The sequence below is a fragment of the Streptopelia decaocto genome (assembly GCF_964273445.1).
Source record: "Streptopelia decaocto genome assembly, chromosome: 5".
NCBI classification, from domain to species: Eukaryota; Metazoa; Chordata; class Aves; order Columbiformes; family Columbidae; genus Streptopelia; species Streptopelia decaocto.
The window spans coordinates 40391612-40418983 of NC_138659.1; the positions used below are offsets into that span (position 1 = coordinate 40391612).

At 37.2% G+C, this 27372-nt stretch overlaps 1 protein-coding gene across 1 annotated transcript in view; it reads right to left on the bottom strand.

Annotated features, from left to right (window-relative positions):
* Positions 1 to 263: 263 nt before the first annotated feature.
* CABCOCO1 (ciliary associated calcium binding coiled-coil 1) overlaps positions 264 to 27372 on the bottom strand; it is a gene marked incomplete at its 5' end in the record, with an annotated part of 49785 nt that continues 22676 nt past the window's right edge. The window contains 3 exons of the mRNA XM_082054181.1: positions 264 to 561; positions 3174 to 3317; positions 3688 to 3810. Of these exons, the coding sequence (XP_081910307.1) occupies positions 514 to 561; positions 3174 to 3317; positions 3688 to 3810 (315 nt within the window). The 3' untranslated portion in view covers positions 264 to 513. The remainder of the gene's footprint in view (positions 562 to 3173; positions 3318 to 3687; positions 3811 to 27372) is intronic.

Consider the following 27372-nt stretch of genomic DNA (forward strand, 5'->3'; position numbering starts at 1 on the left):
ATTTAAAATGAAATAACATGCATATTATTAATGAATAACTACAGTGAAAAGTGTGTAATTACTTGTTAATTAAATTCTCTCCTTGTTATATCTGCAGTGCCTCAAAATGATGTTTTCTCTCTTTCTAACAAAATTTCCTGAAAAAAATAGGTGTAAAGGAGAAACTGTTAAATATTTCACAACTGGAAAAAGAAAAGAGTGAAACTACAGATATTTTTTTTTTTTTGTTTTAAATAGGGATTTCTATTCAGAAATAAACTGAACTTCAGGATGTTTTATAATTACATATCCTTCTGTTTAATGCCTTCAACTTCAGTCTGAACTAAATAACAACACAGTAAATTTGAGGCAGTGGGATGAACTATTTCTAGGTAAGTGCTAACAGAACCATTTTCCTTTACAGAAAAATAATTACAGTCTTCTGTGTGTGCCACCATCCCCTACTGTCCAATTTCTCTAAGATTCAACATCACCTTTCTTATCTGGCTATTTAGGACTTTTTCATTTCTCTGTTCACAAAGTATGAGCTTCTTCCATTTGCAGCTTTTCATTTATCTCCGCCTGCAAAGAAAATCAGCAGAAAAAGGTGGTTGTGATGGAGCTATCTCAGGCTGCACATTGTCTTTGTGGTTTTGACACGCTGTAGTGTGGTGGGACAGACATTATCCTACACACCTTCCTGTTTTGCAGACATAACGGTGTTTCAGCCTGTACATACGTGATAACACGTTATCACATTGCCGTGCACGGCCCCGACGTGCGGTGTGATGGCCACGAGCAGGAGGTGACCCTGGATGGCCACGGCTCTCAGAACCTGCTCTGGGGACACAGACTCATTCGCCTGGATTCTCCAACAGCCTTTGCCAATAAACACCAAAACAGAGAAATTGCTTTGGGATTTGGTAGCTGCCACTGTTTGCCTTTGCTGCAGATGTTCGTTCGCTGGTGTAATACATTTTATTGAAACGTTGGTGGGATTAGAAAGCATTACAGAAAATGAACAATAAAACCCCATATTTCTGTGATGTTGCTTGTCTTTATTAACTACAAACACAATTAGGAATGTGTATCTTATTCTGGAAATCCAGACTGCTGTATGCATTGAGTGTTTAATTAAGTATGTATCATTTGTGGGGAAGGTACAAGGGTTATGATGTATTTCAGTGAAATCTTTGGCAATGATAATGTGTAGTAATCTTTAATTCTATAGCATTTGGAAATGTGGGATCACCGAAAAAAAGACCACAAATACTGGGGGCCTATGGGGAATTTATGTATATTTCTCAATATCAGCATTCATCACTGCAGCTCAGAGTTACATCCTTGATGGACTTCATGTAATTTTTAAGAAGTGAATGGATTCAGCCCAGAAAAACTTGCAGTACCTTGCCATTTTAGGAACTTTTTGGCTTGCCAGTCCTAGAAATCCCTACTCGTGCTATACCACCTATCTATCCATGGATAACCACAGCTAAAACACTTTCAGTGTTCTCAGCAGCTCAGATTAGCACCAAAACCTGGAACTTCTGTCTCAACTTTGTATTTTTGGAGGTGGCCTTCACCACATCCTCAATTATCAACAAATAAATCCCTATTGTTTTACATTCTACATATATTTAAGCTGCTTTGCTGTGGGATCCTCCAGGCCAATCCTCTCCCAGCTGCCCCAGCTGCCTTTTCTTCCCCAGTTTTTACATCCCTGCCTCTGATTTACCTTCAGTGAAAATCAGCTCACTTCACTCTGGCTCCTGTCGTGATCACTGAGTGTCAGCACCGTGATTTCGGATTAAAAGTTATTTTCTAGACTCAACTAGATCAACAGCTGCCTTATGTTCCCTGGAGACATGATGCAAATTGTGAAATCACAGTTCACACATAACAACAAAATGGTATGAGTCTGACCATGTACCTGGTAAAAAACTAATGATAAGACTATCTCAGAGGAAAAGAAACTGAGAAATCGGGTGGAAAAGATACAGTGGTGGAAGACTTTTAAAAAGTAAAAGCAAATAATTTTCTGTGTATATAATCAGAGTTGCAAAAGAAGGAAGAAAGGAAAAAAAAGGCGTTTTTCTTATCTGTGCAGTTTCTGTCAAGAAAAAAAAGCCTTAGCACTGATACTAACGAAATCAAGGTCAAGTGAAAACCAGGCATTTCCGTTTTTTCTATAGGTAGGGACAGGAATAAGACAACATAGGTCGGGTTCCCTTCTGTTTATGAAGACATGTTGAAATGGAATATTAAATGAAACAGATAGATCTAATGATAGCATCATTATTCTAATTTATATTTCCCATTCATACGTAATCCATGTAAAACCATTTATCAATATCACACTATTTTCAGAAATTAGATATTTAATAAACTGCTGCTTAGTCAACAGTGTCCAATATGCTGCATCTAAAGTTTAAGTCCCTAATGCCACCTGGTTGTTGCAAGTAAGACCAAATTCCACCAGTTCCTTGGTAGAACTGACTTCTAGCTTGTTTGCATTCGATAATTTCATAAGCTTGAGGGAACAGTTTACAAAATAACAATGATCTACTCTGCTGGCTTTCCATATGTTTCAATTTACAGACCTCCCCGCAGAGAAGCTGATCACCCTACAACAAATTTAAGCCCGCTGACAAAAGCTTCCTTCCCTTTCATGAACCCCATGGAAAGAACTCACGACTCCTGAGAGTCTGCAGGCCACATACCGAAATCTGACCTGTTCCATTAAGGCGGCTCTTGTATAGTTACGCACCTACCAAATGAAATCTAGAATTGGCATAGATGTGTTATTTCTTGCACAGACTGAAGGATGTGTAACATGGATACATCTAACAATTTATATTAAGCGCACATCACATATGCTCCATCACAGCAGCTGATCCTGAACACCCCCGAAAAAGAATTTTATCACTGACATCACTGAGAGCAGGATTTGGCCCATGTTTCTTAACACATAGTAATGCTGAGGATATATGTTGTTATATTACTGAATATTTTTTATCTTATCACATGTAAGCTGACTAAACTAGGAGTTATTTATAGAGGCTAATTCACATTTTTACAGCATATGGATGTGCTTTTTTGCCAGCTTTAGCATGAATACAGTTTATTATTCATTAAGGCTGAGCTAGCTAATTAACCATAGACAGAATTAGTGAATAGCTTTCTAGTAATAGTACCTCGAGGTTGCCAATAACTTCATTTGGGATTTCTTCACCCACTGCGGACTTCTGATCCTCATCAGTGACGCCAGCCACAGCGTCTGCCTCGCAGGACCCCACCTCTGCATGGGGCTCTTCCAGGTCACCCTCTTCATCAGAGCCCTGCAGCAACCAGCCATGAGAAATACGTGAGTTAGAGCATCCTCCTGCTCCCTAGAAGACAGAACAGCATCAGCCCAAAGCCAGGTGACACCACACCAAGCCTGCTTTCGAGAACTCCTGCTCAGACCGACTGTCAGCATCTCTCACTGCCCAGGCAGATCCTGGGGCTATGAAGTCACATGGGGAGAGGGCCCAGAGGTGCACTCAAGTGTCCTCTGTGGACTGATTAATGCATTGAAAGCAGCTTCATTCGGTCTTCCAAGAGAATGCATGCTGCATTCTGGGAATAAATATCATTAGTGACCAGGCTCCAATTAGAATAAATAAGGTAGGAGACTCACAAAAAAACAAAAGAAACAAAACTCTATACCTTAGATTCTGCCTCTGTAGCTGTTGGTGATACTATGAATGATGAATAGATTTCCGAAGGTATTTCTTCTTCCAGCAGAGCAGGGAAGGGGGGAACTGCAGATTGGGCAAGTTCAGTCATATACTGGCAGTATTAAAAAAAAAAGAGAGAGAGAAAGTAATTCGGGTTTAATTATTGTGCAGAGCTTTATTGCAGATTTTTAAAAATGGAAACAAAATGGCTGGCAAACAAAAACCAATACCTTTTTTGTTACTATCCAGGTGCTCAGAAGGGGAAAGCATACTGAAAATGATTATAGATCAGCTTTAATTTCTGGCTGCATCTCAAGGGGGCCTCTTTATAATACTTGGAAAGAACAGATGATTTTCATAATTGCGTAACACTACAGCTTCTTACTCATGTGGATAATTAAGTTTAGGAAACGCAGAGCTTAGGTAACATGCAGTCTTCCCAACGCAAATTTGTCACTTCTGATCAGGGATCCCGTTAAACTTTTTGAATTGAAGGGCCCAGCTGAGCACCAGGGTATTTATTCCCTCACAGGAGTCCGCTGGAGTAAAGTTTTAGTGACACTGCATCAAATAAGGCCCTAAGAAAAACAATTTAGTATGCAACTATAATTTAAGGATTGCTAATGGTCCAAACAGGGTGACAAAAATGAACAAGCAAGCAGCAGGGTATAATATACTACTACAACGATATGTTTGGGGCCTCTAGAAAGGGCAGCGCCCACCGAGAATTCCAGGCAGATGTTCCAGGTCTGAGTCAGCTGTTACAAACAGGATTTTGCTTGGATGCTGCAAATCAACCACATTAATTCACATCAGGGTAATTGCAGCTCCCATAAATTAATTCCTTCATACCTTTGAAAGCATAGCAAGGTTAATATTTGGTTTGTTTAGTTACTTGCTACGGTTAAATGTGCTGAAAATATTAAAGGTTCTATACGTTTGCAAAAGTGACAGCAAAAATGGAAAGTAAGGGGCCTGGCCATTTCACTTCATTGCATTAAAAAAATGTCTCTGTACTCCTAAAAAGCTTTACAGAAGTTATATTTGGACTCTGTCATTATCTTCAAGATTCCTTGTCATGCAAGAGCTCCCCAAAAAGGCAGAGAGCATTAGCCCATGGTTATAAGGACTCAAAAGGCTGACAGAAAGATTTTCAGAATTTAAAGTGAGGGGAAAAACATATTTTATAGAAGCATATTCCTGTATTACTTGTGACTCAAAATTTACAGCACTGTGCTGGTGCCTACAGATCACAAAAGGAATAGTCAGAAAGTTCTAGTTTTGAATTGAAATGAAAAAGCCTTACGTTGAGCTAAATGTTATTCCTTCTGAAACAAAAAGAAGCTTTGTTTTCAAATTCTACTTTTTTTAAACTAGAGCTCTCTTGATTTAGCAAATATTTCCATTTTGTCTCATGTCTTACCTTATATTTTCTTATTTAAAAATATTAGCTGAATTGGATGAGAATTCCCAATTACTTTCTGCTTCCTTAAAACAACATTTTTTGGCTAGTTAGTTAACTATTCACTCAAAATATTTTATTTAGATTAAATAATTATTTCATTAATTACCTCCAGTCAAAATGTCAAAAAATGAAATAATGTGCAAAAAACTAGACCATATTTTTTAAATCAATTTTGGGCTGATCAAATATGTTTTTATAGCACGGATAATATTTTCAGAAGTTCTATTTTAGAATAATATTTTTACTTCACTGCGTCCTTTTAAAGGGAGCCATTCTTTTACTCATCTGTTCCGCATCTAATAATAACAACCCTTGGATCATTAAGAAATAACTAAATTACAGCACAACTAGTCTCTTTAATGAGCCATAATAGTCTCAACATTCAGCCAAAAGTTTTTTTTTAAAGACTATGAAACTTCAATGTAGAATATCAAGTATTTTGTTCAGTAATAATAAGTTTATGAGCAGCACTACAGTTTACAGCCAAAATATAGTGACCTAAAAATGCCATTCTGCATTGCTCCTTCCTATACATTGTGTCCTTAACAAGTCCAGGGGAAAATTAGAACGAATGAATTGTGGTGAGAGCCCGAAGCCAACAAACGTATTTAAATGAATCCTTCTGATGCAATACTTTCCTTTAAAAAATACAATTAAGTCTTTGTATTTTCTTTGAACAAAACCTCATGTTTAATAGCACCAATGGGTCTGTAGTAAAATCTATTTAAAAACAGAGAAGGAGACACAGTAAGTTTCATACAGCTACAGTTAGCTTTAAAAAATGTTGCTAGTTTCTGAAGTCTGAGTAAATTTATGGTGAATTATTTCCACTGACCTACATTAAAAAATTCATCCTCCTTTTTTTAATTCCTGAAGATTTGTCATTATGTGAGCATTATTCACTATGACAAAGATATATTACTCAAAGTGTCCTCTTGAATCAATATAACTATCGAAATGTGAGAAAGAGTTTGGCAAGATGATAATGCCTTAAAATTAATAGGCGATATTTTCCTGCACATTGCAGTCTAATGGGTGCACGAGAATTCAAACACAAAGCAACCGTAAGGCAGTTGCACAAATTTAAAGGGCATCTCAGTGTCAGCGGCAGATAAAGGGATGCTGAGAAAGAGACGGCAGGAAGAAGTTAAATGCAATATTCCCACTAATTCCTAGGTGTGGTGTGGTGTGGTGTGGTGCCGAAAGGCCACTTGAACCTGGGCAAGTCAGAGCAGGCTGGAGGCCACTCCAGCATCCAGCTGAGGTTGGTGCAGGAAATATCACCGAGCGTCACCTCCACATCCCCACCCCGGTGGCATCCAGCCCAGGCACAGCATGGTGCCCACGCTCAGCCCCACACCGCGGTGCTTCTCTGCAATGCTTTCTAGTAAACATGTGCGTGAAGAGAGGGAAGTATAAGAAGTGTCCTGTTGTTCCATACATCAACCCACACGTCTCGTTGAGAGCTGGCAAATTACCTTTTTACAAATGTAGGCAGAGCAAAGACAATAAAATAGTATACAGGAAAATTCCTAAAACGGAATAATAGCAGGAAAGAAGACTGGTAAAGTGTTCTAGTAAACGAGTTCCATAGATGTGGTAGTTATTATAAAATTAGCTTTGCATAACTTACCAATATACAATTACATTTTCCCCCAGATGTTATCTGTTACTGAAATTAATTTTGCTTAAGTTACTATTATTGCAGATTTTATCCATGCTCTATTTTATTATTTAAGTTTCTGTGACATAAAACAAGCCCTGGCTGATAGCATTACTTTTAATAATATATGTAAGAGGTTTTAGTATTATACAAATGGCTGCTGGGTATATCTTAATAGTCATAGCACAGAACGTCTGCTCTCAAAATATTATGTAGATTAAAACTGGCTATTTACTCACACTCTAATTCAAGTCATTGGAAAGGTTTGCAGTATTTATGTATCTGATATGAAGGGAAACAATCTACTCTGGGAATAAATATCAGAGTTTGGAAATTAGCAAAGCTAAGGTCAAGGTCAGTTTGGATTTACTAACATAGTTGCTGAAAATTAGACTTTATAGTTTATGCTTACTTATTTCATAAATGAGAAAAGAGACTGAGGGGTTGGTGTATTTGCCTCTTTGATACAAGGTTTTTGTATCACAGAAACATTTTAAAACCACCTTTTCAGCTTAATATTATCTGAAATTCTGTACTCCTCTCCACAGAGTCTTAACATAAATTCTGTGTAGCTAATCTTACCAAACATAGGGAAATAATTATTTATAAGGATTGGAAAAAATATCCCATGTTCAGCATGGGCCATTTCTAAAGCCTTGTTACATCTTTCGAAGCCTTTTAATGGCCTTTCAATGGATAAGGGTTTGATTTTATATGAATGAGAGGTCCATTTTTAAAAGGGTGTTCTTTGTGTGTTATTTTCTATATTCATATAATCTCTGTAGTTCCTAATTGTATGACATAGGACCCTATGCTACCAGAGACCTGCGCAGACTTCTCTCTTGCGTATATGTGAGATTTGCTATGAAACAAAATATTTCATACAGGATTTACATTAGTTTGCCATTCATGTTAAGCATGCCCAGCTGCACACCTACAAATCTGCTGAATTTCAGTTGCTGGAATAAAAGGCATTTACAAGATACGGTTTGTTAGCTCCCTGTATTTCATGTGGTTGAATTTGAATGAATAACTAATGGACAAAGATGCGCTATCTCACACTGACTCAAATCAGCCTGCCTTTTTTTCCTTTTCCCCTCTTTAACCTGCCAGCACACGCAAACACAATAAATCCACCCTCCCACCTTCCGAGGCGTCGCCCACCAGCGTCCTCACAGGTGAGGAGGTTACTGGGAGGCAGCCGATAGCTCTGCAAACACCTTTGCCATCCTATTTTGCAGCAATGCTGCACACAAGGTCCAAAGGACCGATGGATATTATGAAGTGCTCAAAAACTTAATATGATCTGTGCAGTGTGACTGAGGCAGCAGAGCTACCCTCTGAACGTCTTCACCCTACACATTTGCATTAATGCTTAAAGTAGAATGAAGGTCAATGAAAGACTAAACTTGGCCTCTAAAGTATGTTCCCCAGTTGCTGATGATGCACATGGAAATTCCGTATGCATGTTCCTGGGCAGGAGTTTTCAAACCGCTTTCCTTAAATGAGACAAAAGTTCAGTAAGTCAAAGGTATCCTTTACACAATTTTTCCTGCATTTCAGAATTCAAGTTAATAGGCTTTAAAGAGAGTTTTCCATGTTTGTGAATGGAGATGTGGATCAACTTTGTTGACAATACATCACTAATTAATCTACTCCAAAATAGCATCTGAAGCAATTTGGTGCCTACATTGACAAAACAGGATCTACTCCTTCCCCCAGGAAGCTTTAAATCAGTTGGTGACATCTGGCCTCAAGGACATCAGAGTCATCTGAAATGTGGTAATTTATATTAATGAACATCAATATTAATTTTTAAATAAAAAGAATTTGCTACTGCCATTATGTTTACATAAGGAATATTATTTATAGCTCATGTTCCTCCTTTCCTACATTTTACCAATGAATTATTGTAAGGAAACACACTGTCACAGTTATAAATATTTTTCCTTGGACTTAAAGCTTTTACATATCCTCTTACTGTTTTCAGCAACTATATGAGGGCAACAACGAGGATTTTCTTGCTGCTCCAGGAACTGCTGCCAATTTTAATGCTCGACTGAGTAGAAAAGGGTGCTTCTACAAAAACAACCAAAGCCTTCCTCTCTAGAGATATCTAAATGCAGAATGCCCTTAATACCTAGATTCTGTAAGAATATCCTGACAAACCAGAAAAGAAATAATACTGATTTTATTGGGCTGCAGTCATCTACTTCTGCTTTTACCAAGCTTCCAGTTATTGCTGCCAATTCGCAGATTATTTGGAAAGAGAAAATAAAAGGCATTAAAAAAACAATTCCCAGTTGGCTTTCATGTTGAGGACACATCACTAAATGATTCACCTTGGAATGGTCACTCTAAATTCACACTGTATTTAGCTTTGCCAAATCTCCTAGAGTTACGGGATTACAAGAGAATCTCAGCTTTCATTTAAAAATAAAGTTGGTGTCTAGTTCTTATGGTTGCAGAGGAAAGATTGAAAACATAAATCTTGAAAGCTCAAAAACTAGACTGCAAGCAAGAGGAACAAAACAAGAAATTTTTGGGGTTCTGTCTCACCATTTTAAATGCTTGAGCTTAAAAAAAAACCTTTAAAAACAATGCATACCCCACAAAAACAAAAGCACACTAAAAAAAACCCAAACAAAACCCCACAAGAACCTTGCCCACAGTAACCACCTAGCTGGGTCTACAAATATTACAAAAAGTAAGGGGTTTTTTTATTAATCACGTGATCACATTAGAAAAGCATTAAAAAAAGGTTCTGTTGAACTCAATGCATGATAGGCAGTCTAATATTTTGATGGCATACACCTTATCAGGCCAGAGCTTTACATTTCCTTGTTGTACAATTCTTTTTCCAAATCATTTAATCAGGAAAGACCTGATACGAATGCTGAAAACACTACGATAAAAACGTGAGAGCATACTTGGCCAGGTGCATTTTGGTACCTCTTTCTGAGAGGAGGCTTCATTCATTTTATAAAGACTTGCTACAGTCTCATACTATCAGAAAAAAAGTCTGCACAAGAGCATGAGCCTTTGGAAACCAAATGGCCAATAAGAATTAAATTGCCCTAAACCCCTTCTTGTAGTGAGCACAAAGAAGACTGGGAGACAGTCAGAGCAACCAGGATAAGTCAAGAACGCAATGGTTCCTTAATGCACCTGGACTACAGCAAGTACAGCCGGTTACCTCTTCCCTTGACTATACAGTGAAAAATCTGAAATAATCCTTTCTTTCCCTTCCTTTTCCCAAAGGATTGCTGTAGAAACTCAGTGGGATTTAACAGCACCACACCAGTTAGAGCAGGCGTGTCTGGGGAACTGTGTGTTGGCCCACCAGATTTCTCCTAGTTCAGCAAGCGGAGTCTTCAGGCTTTATCTAACCATGAGTACAATGTATGGGAAAGCAAGACACCAAGAAGATTCCCCTGAAAAAAGGAAAACTTTAAAATAAACTTTTGAAACAAAAAGGGTTCAAGAAGTGATTGGGAGCTCCTGCTGAGAAAGTCTGACAGCAGAAAATGTATCTTTGCTGTTGACACAGTAATGTGTAATCACTGCCCCAAGCTGGACAGAGGTGCCACCTCCTGCCTTTGTCCCCTTGACCAGCTTCCCTACCCACCCATCTCCCCCGAAACCTGCGTGTTCCCCAGGCAGGGCTGATCACACAACTGCCCCGTGCTCTGCATGTTCCTGCACCACCAGCTGGCAAAGGAACAAGCTCCCCTCAGTCACCAGGTGCATTAGATGTGAACAGCCTTGTCTGTATTGATTCACCCCCAGCTGATGCCACAGAAAAAACCTGCTCTAACATTTTAAAGGTTGGATTAAAAACAAAACAAAACAAAAAAACACCAGCGAGAAAGACCTAAATAATATCGATTCCGAGCTAAGTGGAAAAAAAAAATTGCTCACACAATTTAAAAACTACAATATAGATTTTTTAAAAACACACTACATTAGAAAACTTTTCAGGATATACAGTCACATAAAAAAGGAGAGCTTGTGTTCTTTGTTGCTAACCTAAAAACAAAGTCTTTGCCTGAGTGTGTAAGTTTCTGTTAAAACAACAATTTGTCCTGTGGACTGTAAATTCAATTACTGTTATTATTGGAATCACATTTGCTTTGGAAACAATCATGCAGAAAAACAACCAGTAACTTAGACATCTTAAAAACATCTTAAAGCAGGCACGGCTCTGAGAACAAATCAGTTAGGGTAATTCTTCCACAGTGAACTGCAATGTTTTTTTTTAAAATCCATTTCCATATTTTTAATTAACACCTAGTTAAAAAAAAAAAAAATCTTACTGTAGGTCATTTTAATCACAAATTGGAAAACAAATTTACTTTATCAGAAAATTGACTCGACACTATTTTAGAGACTTATTTTTCATGTTTTTATCATCAAAATTAAGTTATTAACATACATTTTCCAATTTGGAAATGCAGAAGTAAGCCAATTTTTGTCTCAAATTTCAGAGTTACAGTTTTCAGTCACCTCTCTATGTGGAACTAGCCTGTTTCAGCACCAGAATATTTGATCAGTACACACAAACTCCCTCAAAAACCTAAGATATCAGTACTTCTTTACAATTGCATTTCTATATAACTCGAATCTGCAGTATCCTCACCATACCCTGTTAGTCAAAAGAAACCACCACTTCCTTATATCACACTTGAATTTCATATCCCATTGTAAACAGGCTCTCCTTATTCCAGTACATGTTCGCAAATCTGTTTATACTGGATCTCTGTTAGTTTTAACTCTATCTTATAACACTGTCATTCATGTTAAATAAAAATGCAGTTGTGGATAGGGGCAGGGTTGGTCTGGTGAACGCAAGAGTTAAATGAAGCTTTGTCTCAGCAGAGCTTGGCTTGGTGGGTGATTTGAAATCTAATAAGTTTCCTCTTGGTGAACTGCCAAAGCCAACCACACCTCGGATGATGTGAGGTTGTTTTTGAGAAGGTAACATCTCTTTACAGATTATCTCCTCCCACTTCAGTTTGGAAGGTTTCTGAGGAGTCATTTCCATTTTTGTTGGGGCATGAAATGGTTTCTGGTGAAAAAAACACAATAAGTCTCATTCTGCTTTGACTTGTTAGGAAGTTCATGACAAATTGTATAATCAAATGTGGATATTTCAAAATTTGTTTAAACAAAGGATGAGAAGAAACAAGCGTCTCTACCAAATAATTTCTCCTAACAGGAAAAACCCAAACAAAAAAAACAACAGACCGAACACCCCTCACTTAACTCCTTATCCCTTATAAACTCTAAGTTAACTTCACCTTTTAGAAAACTACCACACATACAAGTAACGAAACCAACAAAAATCTGACATTTGTTCACAGAAGGTTTCCACAGTCATAGGGAATTTTAACACAAGTCAGGATCAAGAGCAAATGCTTCAAACGTTAAAGGGAAAATCTTGAGTCAGCTATAGAATAAGTGAATATGAAGGGTACTGGGTTGAATTGTACACTACAGGCTTTCCTCTCCTCCCCTTGCATTTTGTCTTCTTGAGAAATTCTGTTCTACAAGAACAGGCAAAGACAATGTGACCACAAAGTCTGCACACATTTTGCCTGATGAGGTAATGACAATGTGTCTGTGATGGTCAGCTTTTGATGGAAAAAAAACAAAAACCAACCAACCAAAACCCAACAAAACAATGATGTCAAAGGGATTTACCTATTTATTCCTTTTAGTGGCACCTTTTCCCTGGCAGCTTTCCTAAATCGCAACTTCATAACTACCTAGACTGCTGGAGGTGGGTCCCATTCCCTTCCTTATCCACATCAGGCTATTTACCTCCGATAATCCCTTGCTCCATCTAGACCAAATGTCACATATCCCAGGTCCTCCTGTCATATGATTCTTTATTTTGATTTTAACGTTTGGCCGAATGTGAAGCAACTCACCACTGCCACTGAGTCCGTGTTTTTGTGTTGGACAGAAATATTCACCAAAACACAGGCTTTCTCCAGTTGACACAATCCATACATGTACACATACATGTATAAATCTGTAACTGCTACTTCTTGTTTAAGCCTAGGACTAAAGAATCCAAACCAAAAAATGGCTTTTAAAGAAGGAATCAATACCAGGAGCTGAAAAAAAGACCCTACTAGAGAACCTAAAGAGAAAAGACCTAACTAAATATCATAGACAAATTTTCAGTATAGTCCCTCTGCACAACCTATCTTCACATTTATAGAACTGACTGGTTTAAGTGTTCTTTGCAGGTGTTCATTATATCATGTACACACCCTAATAAATCACACTGGATGCACCGTTCCATGTGGAAGAAATAGAGCTGATAGGAGATACCTTTGAAAAATTTGACCCCAAAACCAGAGACAAGTTGTTTCTCCATGACAAGTAACTTAACAGATATATTTGTCTCTCAATGGTAAATTAGTCTCAAAGAAACATCCTCCGCTGGGGAAGATCCTAAGGTGCTTTTATAATACAAGTGGTAGCCAATCTGAGCACTTTAACTGGATTTTACAGCCCTAATATTATTAAAATTGTAAACTCCAAATAATTATATTTCAACCAGTGTTTTACCAGTTCTTTCCCTACCTTCTCTGATTTTAATTTTCTCACTTGTCAGCATCTCTTGGCAGCGAGAACAAGAAAGACCTCAAACCTTTGCTGATTGCTTTCCACACAATCTGATTTCTATAAATTAGAAGTTGCTTATGGGGAAGGAGACAGCAGTACCCTTTGATCAAGATACACATCTTGATCTCTTTTATCATTTTTTTAAAAAAACAATAATATTACAACAACAAAAATCATCATACAAGCTTTTCGATCAAAGTGTGTCACTGTCTGCTTCCCAGTCAACATACTGCCAGGAAATTGGCCAGGTGCCCAGAAAGAGCAGGCAGCAGCTGGTGGGTTTGATTACCATCTGTAGATCCACGAATGTACCAAATAGTGTGTCTCCATCTAGTGGGTAACTGCATTTTAGAGGAAATCTGAAAACGGGTTAATGCTTACTTCCATGGATGGCAGAAGGAGCTTTGCCAGACTTCCCATCAGCAGAACTGGGCTCTAAAGCTGCATCTCCTTGGGAATATAACTAAAGCAAGGAAGGGATTGAAACCATGCTGGTGGTTCCATTGCTGTGCTGGCACTTGCCCTCGAAATAATGTTTTCTCCAGAAACATTCATAGAATATCTGTTTCTTTGGTCTCCCAACAAACCAGCTCTTTCTAATACTGTGCAGCAACCTACAAGTCTTAATGGCCAAAACCTGAAAACATGAAAGAGAGGACAGGAAAAAGAAGGTGGGAGCGAGGATGCCATTAACGTCCAGAACTCCTGAAATAAACTGTAAGGAACAAGATGAATATGCCATGACAATGACTTCCTTTAAGAAGAATTAAACTGCAGCATATTAAAGAATTACCCCCCAACTACTTGATGACAGGACATGCGAAATACTACACTAACTTTCTCCTGGCATTTCAGATAACACCCTTGACTGAACAGCAACAGGGGTATAACACGAGATACGCAAATTTGTTTTTGAGAAAAGTGCCAAGGAACATCCTTGGGACACAGATTTTAGAATCCACATGGTGACTCAAATAAAGGAGAAACTGAGGCACAAGCCAGTGCTCTGACAGCTCTCTCACAACAGGCACAGGACTAGAGCAAACAGTTCTTAGAAGACAAATTCTACCACGTTCATTACACCACCCTCCCTTTAGTTGTTTACCATCCTCTTTGACAACAGCTCTGCCAGCGATGTGGTGACTGGACAACTTTTACGCACAGCCGTCTAGCATGAAAACTGCATCCTAATGAAGAACTATCAGTAGAGCAAGATGAATAAAGAACAACAAGATCTTACTATTGATTTTTTCCATCCACATATGAACTAGACCTAAATCCACTTAGCCTGAGAAATCTGTTGAGATAACTCTCCAACACAGCATGATTGTGTTTCATTTAATGACATCTCCAGTTGCACGGTAGGTCCTAAAATAGCTCTTCTTTTTCTGAATATCTTTTAATAAAGTTGTTAAAGATGCATTTTGATTTGACACACCTAAACTGGTTACAGTAAAGCATTTTCTGCTTTTATCATATGCTCCATTGCATTAGAAGTTTATTACTCTATAAATAACTCATTCAAAGGAACTTCAGTTTAACAGCACCTAATAGACACAATCACTTAAGGTAGCGTACTGGCAAATCCCAGCTTTAAATCAGAAGCTGATTTGTCTTCACGTATAAGAAAAAAATCAACTTATCAAACAAAAGCATGATTTTTAAGAAACTCAGGCATGAGCGCTTAAAAATGAAGTCAATACATGCCAACAACTTTTGTGCTAATTCATTATACTGCTTGTTTGTGTAGGAAGGGGATGAGATTTGTATCAACCTAATCTAATTCCCCTTATTTCTACAGAAACTACAAGAATTAGAATTGAACGTGGTTCTCTCAACGATTTGCTGTGATAGAAGCTTTATTTTTCAGGTCAGCACTCTCTGTTTTTGATTGCTCAATGGCAGCGTCACAATGGCTAAAAAAAGAAGGCTCTGAAATGTTAGGAAATAAAAACTGCTGACTACCTGCTGAAGAAATAATGATTTATAATATATGAATAGAGGCAATAATTGGATAGCAGGCTGTACTCAAAAAAGCCTTAATTCACAGATCTGACATCAGAAAGTCATAATCCATCGATCTAGCATCAGAATGATGGATTATGACTTTTTAAGAACATGTAGACATGTCAGCTTCACGAGCATTCCGGGAATTGTAGTCCAAATTGTTTTACTGAGGTCATTTGAACAATTTCAGCTTTTTCCAATAAAGCTGATGCACTAATATTTTGAAACGTAAAAGTTCTGTTGGATCTATTTTTTAAAAACCCTAAAAATCCCCCAAACAAATATCATAGGTTGCCATAACTTGTGATTGAAGAACTATTATTTTTTAAATTACTTCAAGTCTGTGTCCTTTTCTTACGGAGAAGAAAACATTTTAAAATTGTAATTGACTTTAATGTCAAAAAAGGCAGGTATTCAAATTTGGAGGTGAAAAAAACAAGGTGCAAAGTAAGGGATTAATTCCCATGTTTTCTTTTAGGAAGAGCTCTGACATATACTATGCATTTTTCCCCCGGATTACTGCAAAAATATCTGATTTTTGACCTCTGACTCCTTCCTTTTTTCAACCCTGTCACTGTCAACTGTCACTGGCCAAAATCAAGTTATGATGTGAATTTAGATGGAATCTTTTATGAAAAGCAGTAATACTCTAGCAATGTGTGAATACCTAGAAGTTGAAATGTATTTTTTAATGTAGAAGCTTTTGTCATATTAACTCAGAAAGACATCTACCTTCTTCAACAAAACACTTGGAACTTCAGTTTCCTCATAAATACGAACATGGGATAAGGTTATTGAATGAATAAAATCAGGAAAGTTCCAGAGATCCTTTCATTGAGCATCACCACTTCTATACAAGTAAACCACAATTTCATTTATAAAATTCTATTACAAAACCTTCTAGTGGTGTTTCCCCATTACAATTAAGTGAAGTCACCTATAAATGAATAACTGCTAAATTAGATTAATTCAATGGCTCAGACAGATAGGAGTTCTTAAAAAAATGCTTTCTGCTCCAGACAAGTGTTGAGAATGAAAAGAAAATCCCACATTAAGCACAAAACAAGACTAAATATTTTCAATGTGTACACATATTAAAACCATAAAAAACTTGTGACTAAAACCTCTTCCAAAGGTACAAAAACTTTAAGTATACAAATAACAAGGGCTAAAGGGCAAAAGAAACAAAGCAAACCAAGCCGGGATTGCATATGTCTATATTTTACCTGCAAAGTCCTTTGAACTTCCCCGTGTCTCGAAGGCTGAGTTTCTCTTTCTCTTGTCTTTCTCACCTTATTTCCCTTTTACTCATCAAAAGTTTTTAAGAGAGATTATTAATAAATTAACTGCTTCTGTGAAGCTTTTTTTTTGTTTGTTTTTCCTGTTGTGCCTGTTGATAACTAAAGCCACTATAGACAGGAGAAGTAGTCATAGGGCTCTTTTACAATGGTTCAAATAATTTATTTCACTAAAAACCATGTAGATTGAGCAAAGACATCCCAGGTACAGTCTCAGGCCAGGTTTCCAAACAGAAAGATAACAAGACCAAAGGAAGAGACAAGACAGCTGTGGAACAATACCCTTTAAAATCTTAATGGTTCAGAGAACAAAAGGGAAAATAACGCACTTTTTACACCAGTAGACAGAAGCTATTTACTTCATTTTGACAAGTAAATATGAAATGGTTAATAAAACTCCCTGCCATGTTACACACATTCCTTCCTCTAAACATACCTAATCTTAGAGGTCTCACATAAAGGGATCACATCACTGAAACCCAACTACTTCTTTAAAAAAGCCTTCAAGAACAATAACACTGCACAACTGATCAAAAGAGAGAGTACCTCATTCAATTAACTTCACTGGACAATTAACATTGGTAGGCTGTAATTACTCACTTAGAAGGCAGTCATGAGGACACCATGGCCAACAGTTTTCTGCTTGTGATTTATATGCTTGAGGTAATGAAAAGTGGTCGGGGTATCAGATCTGCATCTTCTTTCAAAGAGCCTATTGTGCAGTGCCCCAGCAGCATTCCACCAGGCTTGCTAGTACTTCATCGTCAACCATCTTCTACCTGAACTTTCCTTGGATCCCTTCTGACCTAGTATATACCCAGCTCCACTCAATTAAGGTTGTGACATCAAACGAGACCATGTAGGGTGGCTATGACCTTTCTAACCATCCCAGGCTGCAGAATGAACACAGACCTTAGGGCTGCAGGCAGGGGAAGGCAGGAGCCTGGTAAATTGGGTATTTCTGATCCCTCCTCTTTGTTGGACCTGTACATTAGTCCGACCTCTTTTCTTGCTATTAAACCGGTTGTGTCGATTGCTTGTCTCCATTGACACCACAAACTCATTTCATGGATGTTATGAAGCAGCAGTCAGATGTTCACTTTCTGTCTTTAATGATGTGTGCTTGAACAAATGACCTTGAAGCGAAAGGCTCCGTAGATCTTTAGCGTTCCCTCGATACTCCAGGCCCCTTTATTCATCTAGTTTATAAGCAAAACCTGTGTGCAAAAGGAATGCTTACTCACAATTACTATTATGATCTTTCTGCTGTGGCAGTGCACTGCACTGAAAAATATGAATTATAAAGTGCATGGGTTAGTAAAATTTAAATCCAGCAAATGTTTAATATTAAGCTATTTAATCTTTATTCCAAAGTTTGGCAAATTTATTACAAAGCACTGAAATTGCACTTCAAGCCCTAAGGCTTGCAGTGTTGGAGCCTGCCTGATTAATGTAATTAAAAGAATAGCACAATGCAAAATTTATTAAAAATTAAATATATTTGGCCTTATTGTTTGCTTCCAACTGATAGCATGATTTCTGGCTAAAAATGCGCACTGCTTACTACCTGAGAAGTTGTTAAAGCACATCCCCTTCTCCTGCTGTGCATATGATTAAAAACGCAGAGGTTAAACACGGCAATAAAAAAAATTGGGAAATTCTATTTTTGTCACAGTGGTGCTATGTTCCCACTTGTTATTTTTATGATAAGCAGCAGGTGCTGCTGAAGAGGTGGAAAGTCTCCGGACAGGAGGGCATCAAGCTGCAGAAGCGTAGGAAAATGCTTCCTCAGACAGAATCTTCCTCCCCACTGTGGTCACCAAGTGTCTTGTGTTGCAGCTTTTTATCTTAGAGGTCTGAGAGGCAGGTTTTATGTGACAGAAATCTAATTTTCTTCACTCCAAAATCACAGTAAAAAGGCTTATTTTTTTTCCTGCAAGTGTTCCCTGCACATCTCCATTTTCTCTTGCAACAATTCTTTTATTTTGCTTCAGCCAGTGTACTGATCAGCAGCCCCTCCCAGCACACGAACTGGAAAATGAATGAAAAAATTAAAACAACTTGGCAAATGTACCTATATATACATATTTCATGTTAGCACAGTTATGCTTTAGAAATTATGGCAACAGCAACAGAATTCTGCTGCTGTGATCATGGATAATCAAAGCAAATGAAAAAAAGACAGTGCTGAAATATTTTCAAAGGTATGAAAGTCTTTGCTGTTGTGTAATTTAAATTTACTTGCCATTACTTGAAACTTTTTTTTGGTCTGTGTGATTAGAATTTAAATGATCCCAAAGTATATTAGCAAATATAATTCCTGTTATATTGCAGAAATATTGCAGCAACCTTTTCTTTGTGTTGAAAATTAACTAGGCTCCTTAATCTACTACAGAAAATATAAAATGAAATTAGTTAAAATGTTTTAAATATGAAGTCTTATATGGGAATGATCCCTAAGATGAACTAATACAGCACATTCTACTCTACTTATATGTATACACATATCATAAAGCTATAGCAGTATTTTATACAACTGTAAATATGGTATGTTTGCATTTTTGCAAGAATAATTTAGAATTCAATAATTTTCAGGTTTGGGCACAATTTTGATACCATTACATATTGTAGTAATGTAGCGTCTATTTTAGATGCAATTCTAGTAGATCCCCTGAAATTACTTGGGGTACAGTGCATTGAGGATACTAGAATTGGATTATAAATCCTAACTAGACACTCAAAATTCATATCTGATAACAGTAAAAGAAGGACAGACATTAAAATGGCCTTTGACACAACTGAATGACACTGAGCGGGGTTTAGTTTAACAGTCATGATACTTTGGGAAAATAAAAAAAAAAATTCTATATTTCTGCATAGGTTGGAGTTATTGACACTTATCTGATTAAGCAGATTAATTAAATTTGGTAGTACATTAACAGATAAGTGCTAAGGAAGAAAACAAGTTGTCTTTTTAATTGTATTTATTCACTACGAAGTGGAACAAGAACAATCCATGTTATAGTCTGCAAAGTGGTAAACGTGTTAAAATGGCAATTGAGCACAGAAAAACTTCAGTGTCTAGTTCCCAATTCCCAGACAAAGCACTGTCCCTTGTTTAATATACCATGTCCTGTTGGCCATTTAAGGTACACTCTTTAAACTTTCCTGTTTCCTACATAAGCTTCCTTAGCGCAGAATCCTACATTTTGTTCTAATGCATGGTTTACTGCTTATTAGTTTGTGTAAAGTTCCTGCTACTATTAAAGACAAAAAAACCCCAACAGTAATCCACAAGACAAGTTCTCATTTTATCTTGCACTTGTCAAATATTAAGATTCTTCTAGTCTGTCAGACTTCTAAGCTTGTCTAATGTCTGTCATTTGCATCTAAAATTAATAAAGTCTATCCATGCTGTATGATTTTTCAGTTGCTCTGATTCTGATCATACACAATAATTTGTAATTTAAATTCACACAAAATGTGCCAATGTAGCAATGTGTTTGCATTGTCAGGTTTAAAGGCTTGGCATTTATGACTTTGACACCAAAGCCCTGTTCTTTCTGCTCCTTACAAAGTTCCAGTAAAGCCTGGACTGACCAATTACTTCTGGTAATTTGATTATCTACCCTCTTTCTTTTATTATTTACCCACTTAACTGAGGACTGATCAGAACAAAGAGACAATTAAGTACACTGCAATAAAACCAGTATGAATAACAAGAGTAGGAACTGAAGTCAAACCAGCAGTAGTTAGGAAACACGGAGATAAGACTGAAATCCTGTCTTCTCCTATTGTGTTTTGCTGTGCCAGGGTTGCAAAGAAAAGGATATTGTTTTTACACTCAGTAATTCAGAGACCTATATTTGCAAGCACAGCAAGGAGGGAGGGACGAAAGATAAAATCTCTGTCCTGGCAAAATGAGTAATGTTTGGCTCCTTACTTCCATCTTGACAATTTCTTGATTCCTCAAACAAAATGTGATTATTAAACAGATACAAATGGTTTAGTACTGAATTACATACAAGCATGCATGCACCTATAAATAGACTCAAGAGGTCATTCTCAAAATGGACAGAAACATAGTGATGTTTTTGGAAATCCAGCAGAGTGTACCACAATGTACCACTGGTAGGTCTTAAAAGAAAAAAGACAAAGAAAAAAGGAAAATAAGAAGTCAGCAACTTAGCCTCTAGCCCTCACTTTCTTTTAATCTGGGCCTGCAGAGACAGCCATAATGCTAAAAATTGAAAATAGTCTCCTGGAACAAGCCTAAGTGAGGGTAAAATCTTTAAATACTTCATCTGAAATATGTTCATTACTGGTAATTTAATATTTCTCCAAATGTAAATCTTCGACCACATCCTAACTCTCAAAGAATACAAAAAGCTGGCAAAGTATTTTCCTTAGAACAAAAGAAAATAATGAAGAGTCTTAAATGTATAACAGCCAGAGATGAAAATGATAAATGGGTGTCATGAATACAAAATTAATACTAAGAAAAACCCTGAGAGAATGTTAGGTAGGTATTAAAAGTAGAATAAGCTATAAGGAACACTCCTATCACTCCTGTGTTTTATTAAACAAGAGTAATACATGGAATCTACACACATTGTCAATGGTTACATGTATTGTAAATCTATTCACAACACATAACATTCAGCAAATCTACAGACCTGAATTACAGCCCACTAGTGCCTGGAACTTGCTAACAGCCTGGATCAATCCAGAATCCAAAACTTCTCAACCATGGGATGTTTTCACAACTCCAAGACCATATTTGCATGGCCTAGCCATAAATGAAGCACACAAAATTCAACTTTATCACTTAGAATCTATGCCACTTCCTTAGACTGTATTGACAATGCAAATTTGATATGCACAAAATAAAGTACAGAGCAACTGCACAGAAGATATTTTTGTGTAGTTATTTAAATAGAACAAAGAGACAACAAAACTTTCACCAAGCACATGAATTCTAACACTAAGAACATAGAGCAATACATGTCTTAGCATGTAATTAATGCAAAATGTTTCATGCTGTGAGAGCAGTAACAATATTTTCTGCAACATGTTTTTACAATATTGATGGATTCTTATAGAGCCAACAAAAAAGACCAGAAGGACCACTCACCATGAAAAGTGGAGAGCACAGTACTAATGTATTTCAGCTGAAAACATCCATGTTTGCTTAGGTTTTACCCTGGACAAAGCATCATCTGCAGTGCAACTCAGCAGAACCTATGCAGGCTCTGGCATAGGCATTGCAGTCTGAGACAAAGACAATTTTGAGAGTGAAATCAGTCTGGAGAAAAAAATAAGGCAAATAAAGTTCATACAAATACCACCTTAGTGTCTTAAATTCAGCCGAAGATTCTGCCCACTCTTACAATTAAGGACAAGTAAACATTAGATATAAACAATTAAGCATTCTTCCTCAACTGTTTAAGTTGGTCAAGAGGAGACTCAGGATGAATTCACTCCAAATTTTCAACACTGTAACATGAAGCCAAACCATAAAATACTTCAAGTAATAGTCTTAATCATGAAATACTCTAAGACTCTAACTCCTGTCTCTTCAAGCCCAACTTGAGGAGACGCAATACAGTCCATCTATTTGATGCTGTTTTTTTCTGAGTGCAATACATAATGAGATCTTAGCTTCTGTAAGCAATGCAGTGGATTGGAGAGAGACTCCCAAAGCGCAAGGTTAGTTAGGGTGATGAAAGTTCCAGGTAGGAACCTGTTTGCTAAAACAGAGGCAGAAGAGAGAGTGAAGCTCAGTGGGCTGGAGCTGGTGGGACCTGGTCATCAGCCCACGCTGATTGGAAGGATAAAATGTCCTTCTCTGCTCTGCCTCTGGCAAGCTGTCGATGACTCCTGCTTTGGGATCAAATGGGGAATGAAATAGTATAGGAACTTGGTCATGGTCCCTTTCTTTCCTGTCTGCACGTGGGCTTCCTCAGCTGCTTCTCTTCAGGTGCTCACCAGGCCCAGGGAAAGGAGGATGTGAAGAGCACACTTAGCCTAAGAAGATGACTCTCCTTCCAGCACCATTTGGTAGCTTCTTCCCATATTTCTGGTGCTTCATAATATTGTTGCAGTGCATTCAGAGTCTCATGAAAGCATTATGCTTTGGATAAAGTCCATCTCTTTGCTAAATGTTTTCCTCATTTAAGTCCTAATAAAAACATTGGAAATGATTAAGCTGAACCTAAATGGTGTTGAACTCTTCCAAAAGTCTAGCAAGCTACAAAGAACAAATAACACAAACACAGAAGAAAACAGTTGTTTTGTTAATAATCTATTTACACAGCTGGGATCTTAGGAATTTTATCCATCAGTATATTTAATAAGCAAGGCAAATTAATGTGAAGAACTGCCATTCCCTAAGTGAAAAAAAACACCAGTAAAATTACTAGAAGGCTCCCGCAGTCTGTCTTTCTCCTCTCCATTCCAGATCGACGTGCACAGCTCCCTTGTAGCCATGAAGCACAAAGTAACTGGAGAGGATTCTTCACAGACAGATGTAATTTATAACAAAGACAGGAAAAAGCAACCCGAACTCAGAGCTTGCTGCCCTTCCTATAAAGTTCACCTCCTTACCAAGAAAAAGCAGAGAATAATTTGTTTGGTTTCTGTACTCAACTCCTTTTTCTTTTATTGTGAAAAGTTTCCATTGTCCTTTTATGTTTTGATTATTGAGTAAGTTTAAAGACTTGCCAAATAGCCCTAGATTGTTAACAGACCACCACTATTTAACTTTGAATGCTTTAACAAAATAAAGGCACAGTTCACATTAATATTCTATGCCCTCATTTTATTTATTATCTTTTCTTTGAAATTTAAACAATTTTCCTAGCTAAGGTTTATTACATGTAAGCCTAAGTAGCAATATAAGTTACCTCGCATACCAACCAGACATCCTATAAAACTCAGCTTTCTAATTAGTAACACCACATTTTGCTGAGCTTAGCATATTTATAGGAAATCAAAATAATGTTTTATGAATTAAATATTCAAATACATCAGATTCAATGTTCAGTAAAACTACTTTATGTTGTATCTTATGACAAGTTGTAAAATCCAAGGTGAAATTAGAAAAATATACAAATGTTCTGGTGCATTTTAAAAAGGGACTTTAAAGGATTGCAAAACTTATCTGTTATTTAAACTTCAAATACATTTTTCCTCATAACACCAACTAAATGGATAAAAATTTACAAAATCGTATATTGATTATAAAACTTCACAGTAAAGAAATGACATGCTGTTTATACATATGTCAACATGTTATGCATAACATAAGGTCACAAGATGTATGAATTCGATACATAAATATTCACCCATGCGGATATATTCCCGTGAAATATCACATCACTTGTCCATTCCACAGATACTTTTATAAATACTATTTAATCTTTAAAATGATGAAAAGCTACAGACAAAGGTAGGGGGCACAAAATAGTTCACGGATCTCTGTCTGCTAATTAACAAAAATGATGCTGGAAATTATGGAAATACACCAACTGCTGTGGCAAACCAGTCTCCTGTAAGTCTCACTGGACCAGCAAGGACCCAGGTGGTACCTGCTGGCAAACAATTGAAAAAACAAACAAAAAAAGCTAAATGTGAACCAGCAAAATATAAATGAAACACAGTGCTTTCTTGAATAACTCCTTGACCCATGCTATGTTACATGGAAGAGTTTAATAAAAAGTAGTATTGTTCTGCAGTGGACATACCAGGATAATTCAAATAAAATATGTCTCTCTTATTTTTTGTCAGATTCCTTACAAATGTTATTCTTTGAACTACGTAAAAAATTAAGATGGAGTTGGCAAATTACTTTCTATCAACATGCCAGCAGCCACCTATCTGGTTCTCACCAGCCTACTTACAAAGTTGACACAGTTTGCCATGCTGGCTGACCTAGCAATCTGCTTTCCAGATTCCTGGCTCCCCAAAAACATGTCTTATGAACAGCTGGGGGCAGATCGCAGACCCCAGAATCACGTGGACCTTGCTCCAGCAGAGCCAAGTACTCTGTATGGTGCCAGGATGGGGCTTGGGCTCCAAAACCATCTTCAAGAGGTCTGCTTTGGAGTGAAGGAGTTTAAACAGAGACATGTAAGCATAGCAGTTCTGTTAAAAAGTTCATTTATTCTTTTAAACTGGAATTAAATCAAACTACAAAAATCTCAGAATCTTCTATGGAAAAACAATAATTACTGATCTTTGCTCAGCTCCAATTATTTGGCTTTATGCTGGTCAAGTGAAACAAGAACTTCCAAAGGGCATCAAAAGAGTAAGCTATTCAGGAATACTAGAAAAAAACCCCAAAATTCATATACTAGTAGTCTACCTTCAGGTACTTTGCTTAATGGCTTTAAAATTTCCCCAAGTCAATAAATTTCTGCCAATCTCATTGTGTTCCATTAAAATGTAAAGGTGGGTTGGACTAGATGATCTCCAGAGGTCTCTTCAAACTCCAACCATTCTGTGATTCTGTGAAAATTTACGTACTGATTGATAAATATTTTAAAACATGTGCAATAGTTTCCTGATACAGCGCTTAGTCATTTGGATCTTACAACATTCAGATGAATAGCAGAAATATGCTGCCATTAATATCCAGTCTGTCCTTCCAGTCAAAGCCCACCATTTCTAGCTGACTCGCATTCCAGCAAATAAATAAGCCATTACTCCTGTTAACAGAACTATGTATGTTTACATACACACACACGCATACAGAAATCAAGCCACTTTCTAAATAAATAATTAAAAACTCAGAGAACACATCTGCGTATATATTAATTCCTGCACAGTTCCAGAAATGTTTTATTGCCAACAGTTCAATTTCTTTTCCTCTCTCTGTTATTTAACATCAAGCAGTCAAAAAACGTGTTGCTTTGTCAACTGTACAAATGAAATAAAAAGTTACAATGAGCTTCAAAATATTTTTTGCTCTGGTGTCTTTAGCTTTTAATCCTCCAGGGTGCTGAGCAATGTGACCTCAGTCACTTCGCAGTTTAACTCTGTGTATGTGAGTCAGTCCATTGAAATAAGGTTCCCAAGTGCTTAAAAGGAGGCACTTGTTTAAACGCTGGCTGGGACAGAACCACGGTGCTCAGCATACCGAAGGCATAGCCTATGTCAGCTATTTGGCACTTTTCCTGCCTGAATTTTTACTTTCATGACGTCACGCACATTACTGAATTAAAAAGAAGGTTTGTTTTGTATTTGATGTTTCTTAAGAAAAGAATTTAAAAAACATTTTGCCAATCATTCTCTAAAGCAAGATTTGTAAAAGTACTCAGCACTGGCTTATGAATTCTACTAACTCTCTGGAGCTCTCACTGGCTTTCAGGGCAGCACAGTTCAGCTATTAATACCAAAATTCAGTCATGTTAAAATTGCCGTGGAAGACCGTAAGCATGTGACCTATACAAAAAAACCTGCTAAAGGTCAGTACATCTCCAGTACTGGCAACAGGGTATGCCAAAGACAATCCTTTCAAAAACAAGGTTGGTTTCTACTGTGTAAGACAGGCTTAAAATATTTCAAGTAATACTGCATACAATTCCAACAGACTCCACTTTTCATTCAGACTAATCACAAGTCCTTCAAGATCTCTCTGGTTACAGCCATGGCAAGCTTCAAGATCAAAAGACTGAATATCAGTGATTTTTGTCACAAAACCCACTGGCTCTTCAGTTGCTTACTTCAGTAAGCCCATCTTGGATACTACACACTTCTGTAGCAGACATCAAAAATTTCCCCTCAGACATCAAAAGACCAAGTACCAGTTTGCTAGTTTTAAGCATTCATAATCGTAAAATAATGAACTTCTGAAGCTGTAGTTTTAATCTTCATAGCAGTAAAGGCTTGAGGAACATGTTTTGAAGGAAAAAAATAAAAAAGGACATGGAAATTAAAGAAAAATGGGATATAACACAACATTGGTTTATCAAAGATACACGATGCCAGACTCATTTCATAGTTTATTTAATAAGATAACTAATTTTCTAGACAAAAGAAAAGAAAGAGACAGGAATGTCATACAGATGGGACTGAATGATCTTGAAGACTATTCACTCTTGTATTCAACGACAAATTGTGAGATGACATTGTGGGGACATAATTTTTTTAAAGCCTCCTAGGGACTGGGAGTACCTCAGCTGGAAAATGCAGCAATAAAGGAGAACCAGAATACTGATCCGTGATGAGACAGCCACACGATACAAGTATAAAACATGATTCTAGGACTTATCAGGTAGGCTATTCCCCACAGAAAACAAGAAAACTTTATTGATATTGTGCAAATCCTGGCTTTTATCTCAGCATCAATATTGTATCAGTTTGGTCAAACATGTTCAAACAAAACTGATTTAAAGTGGAACAACTGTAGAAAAAGGCCAGAAGGATGACTAGAGGCTGGAACACATGTAAGAATGCAGGTACTAAAAGCCTATGTCATGGTTTAACCCCAGCCAGCAACTAAGCATCAAGCGGCCGCTCACTCATTCCCCCTCAGCAGGATGGGGGAGAGAACTGGTAGGGTAAAAGTGAGAAAACTCAAGGGTTGATTTAAAGTCAATT